Raw genomic sequence first — 16,887 nt, 5'->3', positions numbered from 1 at the left:
AATTTTTTTTTTAGTTCATGGTCTAATTGCTGACGTAAATAAAATTATCTTTTTCTTTTATATACGCATATTTGCATGTATGTACATAAGTATAAAACAAGTCAGTACATACTCGTACATACATACATATATTTAAAAAAATAGCCTTAAAGCTCTTAAAGGAAATTATTTTCATTGAAAAAAAATCTATTTGAATAAATTATAAATGACATTATAAGAAACAATTTTTTTTTTGTATTTTAAATTCAAGTGTAAAAATCTTTTCTTTTTGTTTTTGTTTTCAAAATAAAGTATTGAAGGTACAAGATATTTGAGACAAACGCTCTTAATCCAAGATAAAAATCCATACAAATATGCAAAAGATTTAAATAGACCTTTGCATTTATGTTGTTTTTTTTTGTTTACCTTTGAATATTAAATTCAATGAAAAGAAATTTTTTAAAGTTATTTTTGAAAATATGTATATCAAAACTGTGAGAACTCATCAAAGAAATATTAAATATAAGCATCCATTCATACATTAAGTAAATGGAAATATGAGGGTATATAAAATATCAGAATAATTGTTTATATAAAAGCTCCAATGTGTTTTTAGAATCACATGCAAATCACTTTAAAAAAATTTAAAAAAAAAAAACTTGAAAGAAACGAGAATGAAAATGGTTACATTGCAACCACTAACCTTTTCCAGAAAATAAGACATACATAATGCGAAAACATATTTGTAGCACTTAAAAGTTACATTGTAATTGTGTGCTAACTCAGTTTTTATTTTATTCTATAAATAAAAAATTGAGACAGAGAATGTAAGCCTAAAATTCGTGTTAAAAATCCTATGAAACCAAAAGTTGAAAATGCAAACGTAGAATGTGTGAAATAGTTTTATTAGTGTGGAAGAAAATATATAAGTATAATTAATAAATTTCACTGAAAATGGTATAATAATTATAGTCCTTTCATTAATAACTAAAATGAGTCGTTATAATTTTTCATTTGCAAAAACATTTATTCAAATATACATGTTTATATTTATAAAGTTTTAATTAAAAATAAAATAAATAAATAAAAATAATATTCAATTCAATTAAAATACGCCTATGACTAACTTTCGTAAAAGTTCCATTGTATTCGATTCGAATTTCTTGAATATCTTTCAATAGCACAATATAACTTCACTCGTGTGCATTATTCAAATAAATACATATACATATACATATATGTATGTACATATGATACAATATATATACATTTATAAAATACAATAAGTCTTATTTCAATATTATTAGTGTTGATTGAATTCAAGAGTACGGATAACAAGGTCCTAGCTTTAAAAACAAAATTTATGTATATAGGTATATATATAATTTTTGTATGCCTTGTACATATATACATTTGTAATATACACATCTTACATACTTTTCAAATATGCTTGTATAATACATATTTAAAGTATTAAAGAGTTGATGATGATGGTATATAATTTCCTTATATGAATTTCAAAAAAAAATAAAAAATTGAATTTGAATGTGTATTTAACCTATTAAACTAATTTCAAATGAATGACAAAATATAAAAATTGATTTATAAGAGAGAAGATTTATGAAAGGTTTTTATAAAATTTAATTCAAAATTTTTTCTATATTCCTTTATAACTGTTGAAAATAAAAAAAAATAATCAGTACAAAAGTTACGTTTTTTTTGTTTTATAGTTTTTTTATCCTTAATTAAGGTAGTTTTAACTAGTATACTGGTTTATAAAATATTAATTTAACCTCATTTTAAACAATAGATGCATATGTATTTGTAAATAAGTACTTATATACATTTCTTTAATATATAAAAAAATATTTAATTTGAAATAATCTCAAAAATTAAGGATTTTTAATATTATAATACTATTATTGCTAAACTAATATTAGTTTGTATCTAGTAATAGGGAAAATTGTAACATAATTAACTAATTTTTTAAATATTTTTAAATTGATTGCTCCCTTTTAATTTCTATTATTCTATTATCCTCAATAAGCCACTCCAGACTTAGGAAATTCTGATATTGATTAATTTTGTTAGATAAATATTATGTATACCTACGTGATATGTATGAAAATGTTATATGTACTAATAGGATATGTACTAATAGGATTTACTTACAGCTCAAAATATTTGCAGATTAAAAAATCATATCTTGAAATGTTTTAGTTGATATTTGCAAATACATAATGTGAACGAAATATAATTTATGATATTGCATATCATTTAAAATTGCGGCCGTTAATGAAACTAATAAAATTTTCTTTTCGCCTATAATTATGCAAATATTTTTATGTTCATTCTATAATAATAAACGTAACGTATTTTTTCGATTGTTCAATTCCAGTGTCTTTTAAACTCTCTTGCATACATAACTAGTATTGTAGAATATAATTTCATTGAATTCTGAATTTTTGAAATTCATTCTGGAAAATAGTGTATTTTTCTATTCTAAATATGCACATATTATTTTGTAAAATAACATTTCGATTTCTGTGCATTTCTAAGTAAACTGAAAAATATTATTTTGAGTGTTAATTTAATTTAATTAAACCTAATGAGATGGAAAATTGCAGCAATTTTCTAAAATTTTCAAAATTTTATTAATCTATATATTGGTATTATAAAACCTTAATATGTGATTGATTTATTCAATTCAATAAACAATTAAAGAAAATTTCTTGTACAAAATTTAGAATTTACAAATTTTTCCATATATTTACATATACATAAAGTTGCTTATGTATTTTCGATGTAATAAATGCTACTTTACAAAAATTTTAATAATTTCATATCAAAAGAGATTTTTACATTTTAGCATGTATTTATAAAATGTCATATATACATTTAGATATATACATACTATATGTAAATGTAAAATAATATTGAGAGAAAATATTATTATCATCTTAAGAATTTTCTTTATGAATTATTTTCTCATCAATCTAATATAATTTACATCAGAAATTGTTAGATGTATTACATATTATATAACTACATAATATTATATTATTAGTATGTAAGTACATATATTTAATAAACAAAATTGAAGAGTTTTTGAATATTTTATAGAATTCTGCCTTTTCTATAAGATTTTCATCATTGGCATATTATATTCGAAATATTTTTAAACCCACAAAATTTGAATAAACATTCTGTAATTTGCATACTCGATTAGTTAAATACAAAAGGAATAAATAAAATGAAAATGAAAAATTTTCATTCTATATAGATATCTTTTAGATAATGTATACTGAACGATATATACTGGTATACGTATATAATAAAAGAGAAAATTTTCTGTAGTTTAAATGAAATTACTAGAAAATTTTCTTTTCTTCTCCTTACCAATCATTTTATCATTTTTCTTTTTTATATTTTTGTACAGCCACGAAATTTCTTTATTGCAATACGTATATATACAAAAAGAACTGTTTTAAATAAGAGCCCTCAACATTGACTCTATTATTAAGAGAGAGTATAATGGAAGAATGTTTCATCATCATTGCGTGTCCTCCTCTTTTATGTTTTATGATAAAATTATTGAAATTTTCAATCTTAAACCCAAAAGAAAATCAAAAATTTTGAATTTTCCTCTAGAAAATAGATGATGATAAAAATATAAGATAATAATCGTATCGCAAATTGAATTGACAATAACTTAGTTAAGTATAAAAGTACACATATTATAGTCAAATAAGAATTTTTTTTTAATTTTTTGAATTTAATATGTAATTTTTTATTTTTATATTTTAAAGATTAATAAGCAAAATAAAAAAAGGAAATTATTTAACAGTTCTATTTCGTTCGTCTGTTTTTATATCGGGGTCTGTGTATAAAACTTTTTAAATAAGTTAAAAATATTTGAATTTAAAATGTCAGTCTATCATAGAGAAGTATTATGTTTCTTTACATAGTCCTAAATTTTTTAGAGCAATAGCTAATAGGTACTCAAATTTTTACATAATCGTTATTTTGATAATAGCATAATTTTGAGTTTCTGTAAATTTACCCATAAGTTTCTTTGTTGTAATCGGATTTTCTTCACGTCATTAGATCTTTTTTTTTTATGAAATTTAGATGTCATTTATATTTTGATGACACACGTCAATTATAATTTATTCATAATTCAATTGAGTAACATCATTTCTGTATGTTATAAATTTTATTTTATTTACGTATATTAGTTTGGAATAAAAATTCGGAAATAGGAATAGACTAATAATAAAAATTTTTTACTGAAATTTCAGAATTATTATATTTTATCATTTATTCTCGTTTAATAATGAATTTTTCTTTAAATCAAAATTCCTATTTTTTCTACTCTATATTAAATTAAATTTTAGATTTTCAATGTGTCCTTTTTTTTCAATGTTGAATTTTTTTTGTGATATTCCTCCTTTTTCCTTCAATAATAGATAGAAATTCCAATAAATTTCATACCAAATTAAATGAGCATAATACAATAAAATAAAAAAAAATTTTTTGTTCGATTCATTTCAGTTTTTTTTTTCATTTTGTATAAAAGCGATTTCTTTATATTTAAATTTCAATTGAAAATTAAATTATTATTTTTTTTTTTGGAAAATAATTTTTAAAAAATGTATGATAATTTTTTAGAATAAACAAAAAAAAGGACATTTTTTGATTTTTAGATTAAAGAACAAAAGAATTTTTTTGTGTTTTTTTTTTTCCGAAATTCTATATAGTTATAAAAAAAGAAATCGTGAAATCAATAAATCATTTATTTATTTTACATTACGCAATAAACAGAATAAAATAAATTGATCGCTAAATGAAGCAATTTGAGAAAATTCACAGAAATTTTTTAATCACGTCAATATAAATTAGTTATTATTGAATAAATAATTGAAAAAATCATTTTCAATTTTGATATTTTGGCCAATATTTGAAATAAATAGTAGGAATTTTATTCAATAGTGATTTTGTTATAAAATTTTTGATATCGGGAAAATTTTTTGAATAAAATAAGTAATCTATTTATATGTGATAAAACATTCTCATCTACAAACTTAGATATTTAGTATATATAATATTGCTTATTGAATTTTTTTATTTTTTTTTTTCTGCAATGTAGGTATAACATCTTAATTTAAATAATATTAAATTAAATTTTCTAAAACAAATTTCTAACAAAATTTACATTTTAATAAGGCTAGTTATATTTGTATTATTTCGAACAAGAAACAAATTATAATTTTAATTAGACTTGATTAATAAGATAAATTATTCAAAATATTAAAATGCGAATTTTTCATATTGACAATAAATAATTGATTTTAATTACTTTAACAAACTTAAGTAATATAAAAACTCATATTTTACTTCAATTGTGTAATATAGAAATTTGATTCAAAGATGAGAAGAAATTATGAAAATTTCTACAAAAAATTTAAAAAAAAATACATTTAAACACAACACAAATTTTTCAAAAAAGGTATAATAACTGTTATATAAGCTGAAATCTGATTTCTAAAAGATTTGTTAAACAATTAAAATTATTTGGGAGAATTACTCACATAGACTGTTAGATTTAGCAGTTTTAGTAGACGCTCATATTGAAATTCCTTCTCTATTTTACAAAAATTTAATAATATAAAAAAATATTTAAAAATCTCCTATAAATTTTCATTGATGAAATTTTCAAATTAATTATTGATATCTACATATATGAGTTAACAAATTGTTCTCATATGTTCGAATTGGTAATAATTTTTTCTCAAATAATTTAATTAATGAGCATTAAGTATATTTAACAAAAAAAAAAATACTTTTTTTTTCTGATAAATTTTATATCATCCCCTTTTCACGACCAAATCAATATCCATAAAATTGCAACAAAATTTTTTACTGATTGTGGTTTAATTTTACATGTTTAAAAATATTTATAATTGATATGAGATCAATTATAATTAAATTTGATTAACATTTTCAATAAAACAAAAAAAAAAGAAAAGACAAGGTGAAATTACTTTATCACCCAGTTATTTATTATGGCTATGTTTTTTGGTTTTAACTTGTTTTTTATAAACATGGGGGTAACAGAATTATGGTAAATTTTCTCTGCTTGAAAATATTTTTTATACAATTTCTGAATGGCGTAATAAAATTGCTATTTCGTTTATTTATAGCAGTAGGGTAAATGTCAGTTTAATAACAAGAAAAAAATTAATTAATTCTCAAAAAGTAAGTTGTTGATATAAAAGAAGCTGATAAAGGTAAGACACGAAAATCGCCCTTCAACAGCCATCTCATTTTCCATGTTAAAGCACAGCGGCATGTTGTTTTTCAAAATAATTAAATAATGCTTTCCATATACGTATGAAAACTTTATGATTGTATCAACCTTTTCCATATATGTATTTTTGTTTGCAATTTAATTATTTTAATCATAAAATCATTTTATATACAAACAATTAAGTAATTTTCCTGTAATTTTCACAATTATGAACATTAATTGTTATATGCATTCATACATACATGCATTTATTTACAACTTGCCAAACTATATGAATGCCTATGTATATGGATGATGTTATATTTTAAAGTAAAATGCAGAATTGGAAACATTTATGCCGTATTTATATATGTATGTATATGTATGTTTACATACAAATTATGGAAATATTTATAATATGTACGCTCTTATTTATTGAATTTTAAAATGTACAAGTTTTTATGAATATTTATATAATAGTTATTCACTGGATTTAGCTGATAAGCTACAGCTTATTGTCGGATATTTATGATTAAAGGTGCTTAAAAACAATTAATTAATTGTAATATTTTTGGTAATAATTTTTTTTCTTCTTTTAGGTTATATCTATAATGTATATGAGAAATCAGTTAATATATTTAAAATATATTTAAAACATGTTGAATAATTGCAATGACATCAAACAAACGAAATTTTAAAACAGATTATGAATGAAAAATGCAATGTATGTATATATTAATATTACAAGATATGTTGGTTTTGGTTTTTGTTTAAAGAAATATACTAATCAAACAAAAGTTATGCAATACAAGTAAAATTAGCGCCATCGTAGCCATTTCCACAATTTTTCACTTGGACAACTTAAAGTTTATATTGCAATAATTAATTTTGCTAAAATTTAGTTAAATTTCAATAGAAAACTATGCTTGTTTGTTTTAAGAAACGAAAATCACAGTCATTCAACTTACCGTCATATATTCATCCAATCGATGTTTCCAATGATCAGATCTATCAATTAAATTATTCCATTGTTCTGATAATTTTGTTACTTCACGTCGAATACTTCTCGTCAATTCACGATTTTGTTCTTCAGCCGACGGATATCTGGACTCTGAATCAATTGCTATATAAAAGATATAAAAGTGTTTATTATTTACAAATTAATGTAAAAAAAATATAATTGAATTGAATTTTTCGTAATCAGTTTCTTCCTCTTAAAATAAGATCACACCAAATATAAAATAAATTGTAGTTTATGTTAAAGGAATCCATCAGAAACTATAATAATAACATTTTAAGGGGATATAGGTCAAATAACCATATAAAACAATTTATATGGCAATATATATGCATGTAGCTATCGAAAAGAAAATAAATTACAGGTAATCAAATATTTAATGGTTTAATTAAATTTTTTATAACAATTATAATAGTCAAAAACAGAAAACAAAAAAAAAATACAATACAAATTTGTGTAGTTTAATGTTAAAAACTTTCCTATTTATTTGATGTTTTATCATCAATTTTAATTGAATTTAATTCTAGTTTAAAAAAAATTAATGTTTATTTCATATAAAAACAAATTTACTATTTTATATGAAATTACTTTAAGGGTTTGCTAATTTTGGACAAAATATAGTTGCACAATTTTACTCTTATGAAAAAGCATTTAAAGAATAATTTTCAGTATCTATGTTTTATTTGAATTGCCTTTCTTTCGAGAATCGTAAAGAATATATAGATTTTATTCAAAATAAATCTAATAGAAATGTTAATAAGACTATCACAAACATCTATAAGACTATCGCACATATCACAGACAATTTTTTTGAAAAAAAAAAAAATATTTCAATATTATAATTTTCCTTATATATATGAAATAAAAATTTTACCTTCAGTGTCACTCGTATCCGATACCGGTGGTTCACTTGCAACATATTGTCTACCACTAAGTAAATTACTTTCAACAACCGGACGTTTATCTTCCAATTGGCGTCGAAATGCTTTATGATCATCCTTAAAAGAAAGAAAAAAAAAATGAATTTAATTATTTGTACGTAAAAATAAGATTAATTTAAATCGATAGCTAAAAAAAATATTATTAAAATTTCCACTAAAATATAAAATATCTTTGTATGTATATAGTGTGTATTTTAAAGTATAACAATGTTTTTCGTCATCATGAACAGATTTTGATTTCGGTTTGTCTGTATATAGAGAGGAAAATCCAATACTCGTAGTAGTAGAAATCACAATAAAACATTTCTTCTAGTAGAAATAGTAATCATTATATAGAACAGGTACATATAGGTATATGATTTTCGCAATATAATTTTGGCAGGTGTTCAATCCAAAATGAATAAAAGAATCAATAAAATTTTCAATCAATGATAGTATCAGTCAGTCTATAAACTTTTATGTACAAAAACAATTTAACATTGTATGGCGTCAGGTATTACTGATAATAATATAATAAGATATAGAATAGATATCTTTCATTTCAAATTGTTTGAGCTGTGTCTGAACTATTATAATAGCATTTTAACAAAATATTAACTATATATCGCTTAAAACAATATATAGATATAATATGTTGCTTATCCATAGGGAAAAGTTTTAAATAGATTCTATATCAGAATATAGGAATGAATATAGGAATTCTTGATATTTTGGGTAGGTTACTTAAATTAAAAGGAAAAAATAACTCTTATTTTTTAATTTCTTTATTTTGTAAATATATAATTGGTTAACATCCCTTATAATTGGCCTCAATAAAAATCTTAATTAACTCTTGGTGTTCACCTTCTTTTCTGTTATCTTTTTCTTACTTATATAATAATATTATATATGTATACAAATACAGGTATAATTCTAGTACACATAAACAGGTATTTTTACATCATCTTTTTCAATAAAAAAAAGGTAGAAAAAGTTAACGATAAAATTTTTGATTTGATTTTATTTTTATCCAACTTTAACTTGCTTTTTTTTTTTTGAAAATGGATAAACTTGTATAAAGTGAAAAATACCTGCTTTCTCAGAAAGTAGGTTTTATTTTTTTTATTTTTTTTTTATGAGAATAAATTATCGAAATTAATTTTAATGAAAAAGGATTGAATTATAAAACTTGGTCGATTATTTTATCTACTTTGCAGATTATTATCAAAAGGGACGTAAAAATAGAATTTGGGGAAACATTTTTTGGGGATAAGGTTTAATTTTTTTTTATGAAAATTTGATTAAAATAAAAATTTCTTAATATGAGCAAATTAATAATGATTATGATAATAATTTATTGAATATTGTTAAGCTAGTTTCTAATTTATAGTTTCCTAAAATGTTCTCTGTAAGGAATTGTAGAAAAAGACATTTTCTGATAAAAAAAAAACAATCAATGCTGACCTTGTTATATTTGTAAATAGCTTTAAAAAATCAACTTTTTAATTAGACCCATGTACTTTTACCCATTGAAAAGAAATTAAACAACATGGTTAATATTCACAGAATTCAAACTTTGTCAATTGAAATAAATATATTGATGACGAATTTACAAAAATCTATATAAATTGTACATTTTTTGAAAGAATATTCTTAATATATTAGTAGTTATTTTAACAATGAGAAATTTTGACTTTAATAAAAAATAAAAAAATATAAATTTTAAATTCAAAAATAAATTTAAGTTATTAAATTAAAGAATCGGAGAAATGCCGTAACATCTGTGCCCTTTAGAATATTTAAGAATTATGTTGCGGAGAAATTTTATTAAAATCCCAAAATTATAGCTGTAGCTTTCATAATTTGTCTTTTTTATGTAACTTACAGGAATAATTATGCAATTTTTACATTTTAGTAAACTTTAATTTTTAGATAGTCATCTTTTTTTTTTATAAAACCGCTATCGTCATTCATGTAAGCCATCCTATTGCATTTATAAGAAGTGTTATAATAGCCATTTATCATTCATTTTCTTCTTATAAGAGAATTTTTATTACAAGGTTTGATGGAAAATAAATAACAAATCCTAAAAATCCTAAACAAATCAGAGAATATAGAAACAAAATGAAATATTTTTGGGACCTTTTCTGCTTTTGATAAATACATTTTTTTATTTGAATATTCTTTTCAAAATAATTTGCGGTAAGGATTTTAGTGGTATTGTATGATATATTTAGGTATAATGTAATATTGTAATACATAAAAGGATGTAAGTGAATAAATTTAATTTGGCACATATTTGAACAGGTTTTCTCAATACTTAGGACTATGCATATATCGTTCTTATACCCTATATAAGAACGATCCCATTTAATGTGATAATCTTTATTAAATTTGCTATTGTTATAATGTTATATTATAATATTTTCTTTTTGTCGGCATAAGGATATACGTAAGTATGAATATAGCATATTTGAAATGAAATGTATAAAAACTAAAAATAAAAAAAAAGAAAAGAGAACGAAAATATTACGGTAAACTTATACGTTATAATATTTACCTTTTTACCTTCATTCTTAATCATCTTTATTTGATGTAAATAAAAATATGTACGGATATGTTAATACATATATACATTTGTATATGTTTTATATTATTGCAAAGTTAAGAAAAAATATGTGTACGTGTAAACGATTTTTTTGCTCTTTTGTATTTCTTTAATATCCTGTGAAATGTGCTTTGGGATGTTTTTAGAATTTGATTCTTTTTTTTTAATTTTTGTTGCTCCTGCTTCTTTTAATAATTGGCAGAGATTTTATTAAATACACAGAGGTGTATCATTTTATTTAATTTTATTCATTTAACATATTTAACAGTGAAAGTAACTATTATTTACATTTTTACTGATAAATTGAATGTGAAAGTTTTTTTTTGAGGGAAAAATGTAAAGGAAAAATATTTTTACAGAAATAAAGTTGCGTTCTAAGAAGTTGAATTAAGCAAATAACATTGGAAATTTGAGATAAATTTGAAGTTTCCATAAGACATAATTACATTTCTAGTTGAAAGCTTTTTTAATTGTTGTAGGAATAATTTATACTATATTATGTATGAATACAACCTTATTTAAGCAATGTAATCGTTCTTTTTACAAGGAATTAAAAAAATGTGGGAAGATTTTATAGATTTTATTTGCTTATTCTATAATTTCTTTTTATTTCGTTTATAATTTCTGCCAGAAGATAGGGTATTTGGTATAGTATTGGTAGGTACACATATACATATATATATATATATATATATATATATGGTATTGATGTATTTTGTGAATAAATTATTATTCAGACAATATTGCAATTAACATTTATAAATTTATCCATATTTATAAATAAAATGATTTTTAATTAATTTTTATATTTCAGTAAACTTTATGCTATTAAGAAGAATGCTATTTCGATAATTTATCAAATTGATGAAATTTTAATATTTTAATTAGAAATTTCGATATGTCTTTTTTTTAACTAAATTTTAAAAAAACCACTTCTTTTACAAAAAAAAACTGAATAGAACTAGTGAAGATAAATTGATATTAGAAGACATCATTCAATAAGAGAGAAGAGAAAATATACATGGATTTAAAATTTTCCCCAAGTAAATATTCACTTGAGGCAATCTATTTTAAAAGAATTTCTATTTTATTTATAAAAAAGAATTTTCAGTGTTAAACATTTAAACAAAAAAAAATTTAGCGCCTAAAGGGTGAATATTTTTTTTTTTTGAAAATCATCACTAGGAAGGAAGAAAAAAAATTTGTAATAATAATGTACAGTACATTCACTTAACATTTTTAAATAATAAAAGAAGCTAAAGCTTTAGATTTTTTGAGACGAACATAATTATTTATGTATATTAAAATTCATACAGTTATACAAGGCGCAAATATTATGTGTATACATTTATTCGCACAATTGTAAAGTTAAATAACGATACCATTACAACGAAGGAAAACCGAGAAGAAAAAATTGAACATTCAAAAAATCGAATTTCATTACTGCTGACAAAAGAAAGCAAAAAAAAAAGACTGTCAAAAAAAGAAAAACAAAGATTTTTTTTCGATTTCCGTTGATTTTCTTTTCGTTTTCCTTACAACCAGAAGCGAAAGAAAGAAGCAGTCGTTTCTTCTCTTCATATTTTCATTATTCTTTATGATTATAGTGCAACCCAATCTCCTATATATCATATTTTTAGACTACCCTCAATATTTACAAAAGTAAAAGTATTTTTTTTGCGAGTTTTGGTATTATAAAATGTTTGGTTTGCTCCTCCATTTCAATGAAATTTTTTTCAGCTATATCTTTCCTTTTGGTGAAAGAAGCAACGGATATACATTAAAACGATGTCTTAAAGGATCTTTTAATTTTATATATATATAAACATCGTACAGCGTTGGCAAGTTTGCTAAAATTATTAGTAAATGAACTTAAATAGCAATATAAATGTACATATATATATTCGTATTCATATATATGTATAAATATTTATGTGATATGATTTTTGAAGAAGAATTTCAAGTTTTTGATTTTTATATCCAAGCAAGTATATTTATATTTTACCATTTATGTTATATATGTATATTTACACAATATATTATTATGTAATGTAATATATTATATAAAATTGGAATGAATAAATCCTTAAGGCAAAATTTATGTACAAAAGGAAAAAAAAGAATTGTTCTCCTTTCTTTCTTTTACTTTTTATAGTCCCTATATTTTTTATTTTTTGTACAGAATTTTTTTGTAATATATTTTTATGCAAGGACAAACAACATATACATTTTATACAAGATCATGTTTTGAGGCTAACATTTTAGAGGTGTTTTGTGTATACATTCTGATTTGGGTATATTCTACATATTAATAATAATATTATTATTGTACGTTAACACTTATACATTTTCTTATTATATATATAAAATATAAATATTGTATAATATCCAGTGAATATAAAGTGACAGCAGTATATTATTTATTAATAAAATATTAAATATTAATATATTGTATATACTTATATACAAATAATGTACATTTACATATGTATAGAATATTTTGTACAGATTATATTGTTTACGTAAGCGATTTTTACTTAAACTATTTATCCCCTTAATATTAGTGCAAAAAAAGTATTTGAATTTTGACTTCACATAGAATTATAATGATGAAAAAACAAAAAAAAGAAACTAAATAAAAATTATAATAATAAAGGACGTTTTACGATTTACTTAAACTTCTATGTTATACTTATGGCATATACATAACAGTAACAATTGTTGAATACTTTTTTAGACTAAAAATTTAAAAAATTTGTTCTCGTAGTCTATACAAAATAAATAAAGTCAGGTAAAACCAATGGTTTGAAATTTAGCACTTTTCCCGTGTTAGTACTGCTTTTTAGAACATTCCATGTATACCTACTACATTATTAAAATTACTTTTAGTCATATACGAAACAACTTCAAAAATTGCATACATTTGGGATGAACAATTTATACGAGTACCGTCTTTCAAATCAAACAAAATAAATTTAAAGAGGTATTAATATAATTCTCAATCTTAGGGGTTATTTTTAAATGGTGTGGAGTTTACCATTAGCTTTCTGCGTTTATAGAGATTTGAATAAAGTTGGGTCAAACCAATGGTTTGTATTGTAGCACTTTTTTCTTCAACAAGGGAAAATACTGCTTCGAAAAACAATATATACAATAACCACACTGAAAATAATTTTTCATTCATATACGAAACTATTTCTAGGATTCTATATATTTAGGATGAACGTTTTATGCAGTTTTTGAAATAAAGCAAAAATTAATTTTAAAAGGGGTTAACACAGTTCTCGATTTTAAGGGTTGTGTGAATTAAAAAAAATAATTGTATTTTTTAATAGGACAGAGTTATCTTTCTGCATTTAGAGAAATTTGGAAAATCTTGCGATTTTGTTAATATAAGGTGCCAAATATTCAAATTTTACAAATTTCGAGAGATGACTTGAGAGGGGGAGGAGTTGCAAAAAAATTTTATTCTAACGAAATGAACTATTTATGTCTGGAAACTGTTAAAATTTCGCCGTTAAAGTGGTCGTTCAAAATTTTAAAAAATTTTCAATTTTTTGCCGAGGTAGGGGGTCGTGCAAAATTTTAAAAAATTTTCAATTTTTTGCCAAGGTAGGTCGTGCAAAATTTTAAAAAATTTTCAATTTTTTGCCGAGGTAGGGGGTCGTGCAAAATTTTAAAAAATTTTCAATTTTTTGCCAAGGTAGGGGGTCGTGCAAAATTTTAAAAAATTTTCAATTTTTTGCCAAGGTAGGGGGTCGTACAAAATTTTAAAAAATTTTCAATTTTTTGCCAAGGTAGGGGGTCGTGCAAAATTTTAAAAAAATTTCAATTTTTTGCCAAGGTAGGGGGTCGTGCAAAATTTTAAAAAATTTTCAATTTTTTGCCAAGGTAGGGGGTCGTGCAAAATTTTAAAAAATTTTCAATTTTTTGCCAAGGTACGGGGTCGTGCGAAATTTTAAAAAATTTTCAATTTTTTGCCAAGGTAGGGGGTCGTGCAAAATTTTAAAAAATTTTCAATTTTTTGCCAAGGTAGGGGGTCGTGCAAAATTTTAAAAAATTTTCAATTTTTTGCCGAGGTAGGCGGTCGTGCAAAATTTTAAAAAATTTTCAATTTTTTGCCAAGGTAGGGGGTCGTGCAAAATTTTAAAAAATTTTCAATTTTTTGCCAAGGTAGGGGGTCGTGCAAAATTCTAAAAAATTTTCAATTTTTTGCCAAGGTAGGGGGTCGTGCAAAATTTTAAAAAATTTTCAATTTTTTGCCAAGGTAGGGGGTCGTGCAAAATTTTAAAAAATTTTCAATTTTTTGCCAAGGTAGGGGGTCGTGCAAAATTTTAAAAAATTTTCAATTTTTTGCCAAGGTAGGGGGTCGTGCAAAATTTTAAAAAATTTTCAATTTTTTGCCAAGGTAGGGGGTCGTGCAAAATTTTAAAAAATTTTAAATTTTTTGAGAAGGTAGGGGGTCGTGCAAAATTCTAAAAAATTTTCAATTTTTTGCCAAGGTAGGGGGTCGTGCAAAATTTTAAAAAATTTTCAATTTTTTGCCAAGGTAGGGGGTCGTGCAAAATTCTAAAAAATTTTCAATTTTTTGCCAAGGTAGGGGGTCGTGCAAAATTTTAAAAAATTTTCAATTTTTTGCCAAGGTAGGGGGTCGTGCAAAATTTTAAAAAATTTTCAATTTTTTGCCAAGGTAGGGGGTCGTGCAAAATTTTAAAAAATTTTCAATTTTTTGCCAAGGTAGGGAATCGGTCAAAATTTTAAAAAATTTTCAATTTTTTGCCGAGGTAGGGGGTCGTGCAAAATTTTAAAAAATTTTCAATTTTTTGCCAAGGTAGGGGGTCGTGCAAAATTTTAAAAAATTTTAAATTTTTTGCCAAGGTAGGGGCTCGTGTAAAATTTTAAAAAATTTTCAATTTTTTGCCAAGGTAGGGGGTCGTGCAAAATTTTAAAAAATTTTCAATTTTTTGCCAAGGTAGGGGGTCGTGCAAAATTCTAAAAAATTTTCAATTTTTTGCCAAGGTAGGGGGTCGTGCAAAATTTTAAAAAATTTTCAATTCTTTGCCAAGGTAGGGGGTCGGCAAAATTTTAAAAAATTTTCAATTTTTTGCCAAGGTAGGGGGTCGGCAAAATTTTAAAAAATTTTTATTTTTTTGCAAAGGTAGGGGGTCGGCAAAATTTTAAAAAATTTTCCATTTTTTGCCAAGGTAGGGGGTCGTGCAAAATTTTAAAAAATTTTCAATTTTTTGCCAAGGTAGGGGGTCGTGCAAAATTTTAAAAAATTTTCAATTTTTTGCCAAGGTAGGGGGTCGTGCAAAATTTTAAAAAATTTTCAATTTTTTGGCAAGGTAGGGGGTCGTGCAAAATTCTAAAAAATTTTCAATTTTTTGCCAAGGTAGGGGGTCGTGCAAAATTTTAAAAAATTTTCAATTTTTTGCCAAGGTAGGGGGTCGTGCAAAATTTTAAAAAATTTTCAATTTTTTGCCAAGGTAGGGGCTCGTGCAAAATTTTGAAAAATTTTCAATTTTTTGCCAAGGTAGGGGGTCGTGCAAAATTTTAAAAAATTTTCAATTTTTTGCCAAGGTAGGGGGTCGTGCAAAATTTTAAAAAATTTTCAATTTTTTGCCAAGGTAGGGGGTCGTGCAAAATTTTAAAAAATTTTCAATTTTTTGCCAAGGTAGGGGGTCGTGCAAAATTTTAAAAAATTTTCAATTTTTTGCCAAGGTAGGGGGTCGTGCAAAATTTTAAAAAATTTTCAATTTTTTGCCAAGGTAGGGGGTCGTGCAAAATTTTAAAAATTTTTCAATTTTTTGCCAAGGTAGAGGGTCGTGCAAAATTTTAAAAAATTTTCAATTTTTTGTCAAGGTAGGGGGTCGTGCAAAATTTTAAAAAATTTTCAATTTTTTGCCAAGGTAGGGGGTCGTGCAAAATTTTAAAAAATTTTCAATTTTTTGGCAAGGTAGGGGTCGTGCAAAATTTTAAAAAATTTTCAATTTTTTGTCAAGGTAGAGGGTCGTGCAAAATTTTAAAAAATTTTCAATTTTTTGCCAAGGTAGGGGGTCGTGCAAAATTTTAA

The 16,887-nt window shown here is 23.4% G+C and overlaps 1 protein-coding gene across 1 annotated transcript in view; it reads right to left on the bottom strand.

Moving 5' to 3' along the window:
* Positions 1-10,790, bottom strand: part of LOC129610632 (dystrophin-like) — a 45,516-nt gene extending 34,726 nt beyond the window's left edge. Inside the window, exons 1-3 of the mRNA XM_055523262.1 lie at positions 10,767-10,790; positions 8,161-8,284; positions 7,237-7,391 (exon numbers count right to left, since the gene is read on the bottom strand). Coding sequence (XP_055379237.1) covers positions 7,237-7,391; positions 8,161-8,284; positions 10,767-10,790 — 303 coding nt within the window. The remainder of the gene's footprint in view (positions 1-7,236; positions 7,392-8,160; positions 8,285-10,766) is intronic.
* Positions 10,791-16,887: the final 6,097 nt, after the last annotated feature.

Source organism: Condylostylus longicornis, unplaced genomic scaffold, assembly GCF_029603195.1.
Source record: "Condylostylus longicornis isolate FDR11 unplaced genomic scaffold, ASM2960319v2 ptg000045l, whole genome shotgun sequence".
In the NCBI taxonomy this organism is placed as follows: domain Eukaryota; kingdom Metazoa; phylum Arthropoda; class Insecta; order Diptera; family Dolichopodidae; genus Condylostylus; species Condylostylus longicornis.
This window is presented reverse-complemented; position numbering and strand designations above follow the sequence as displayed.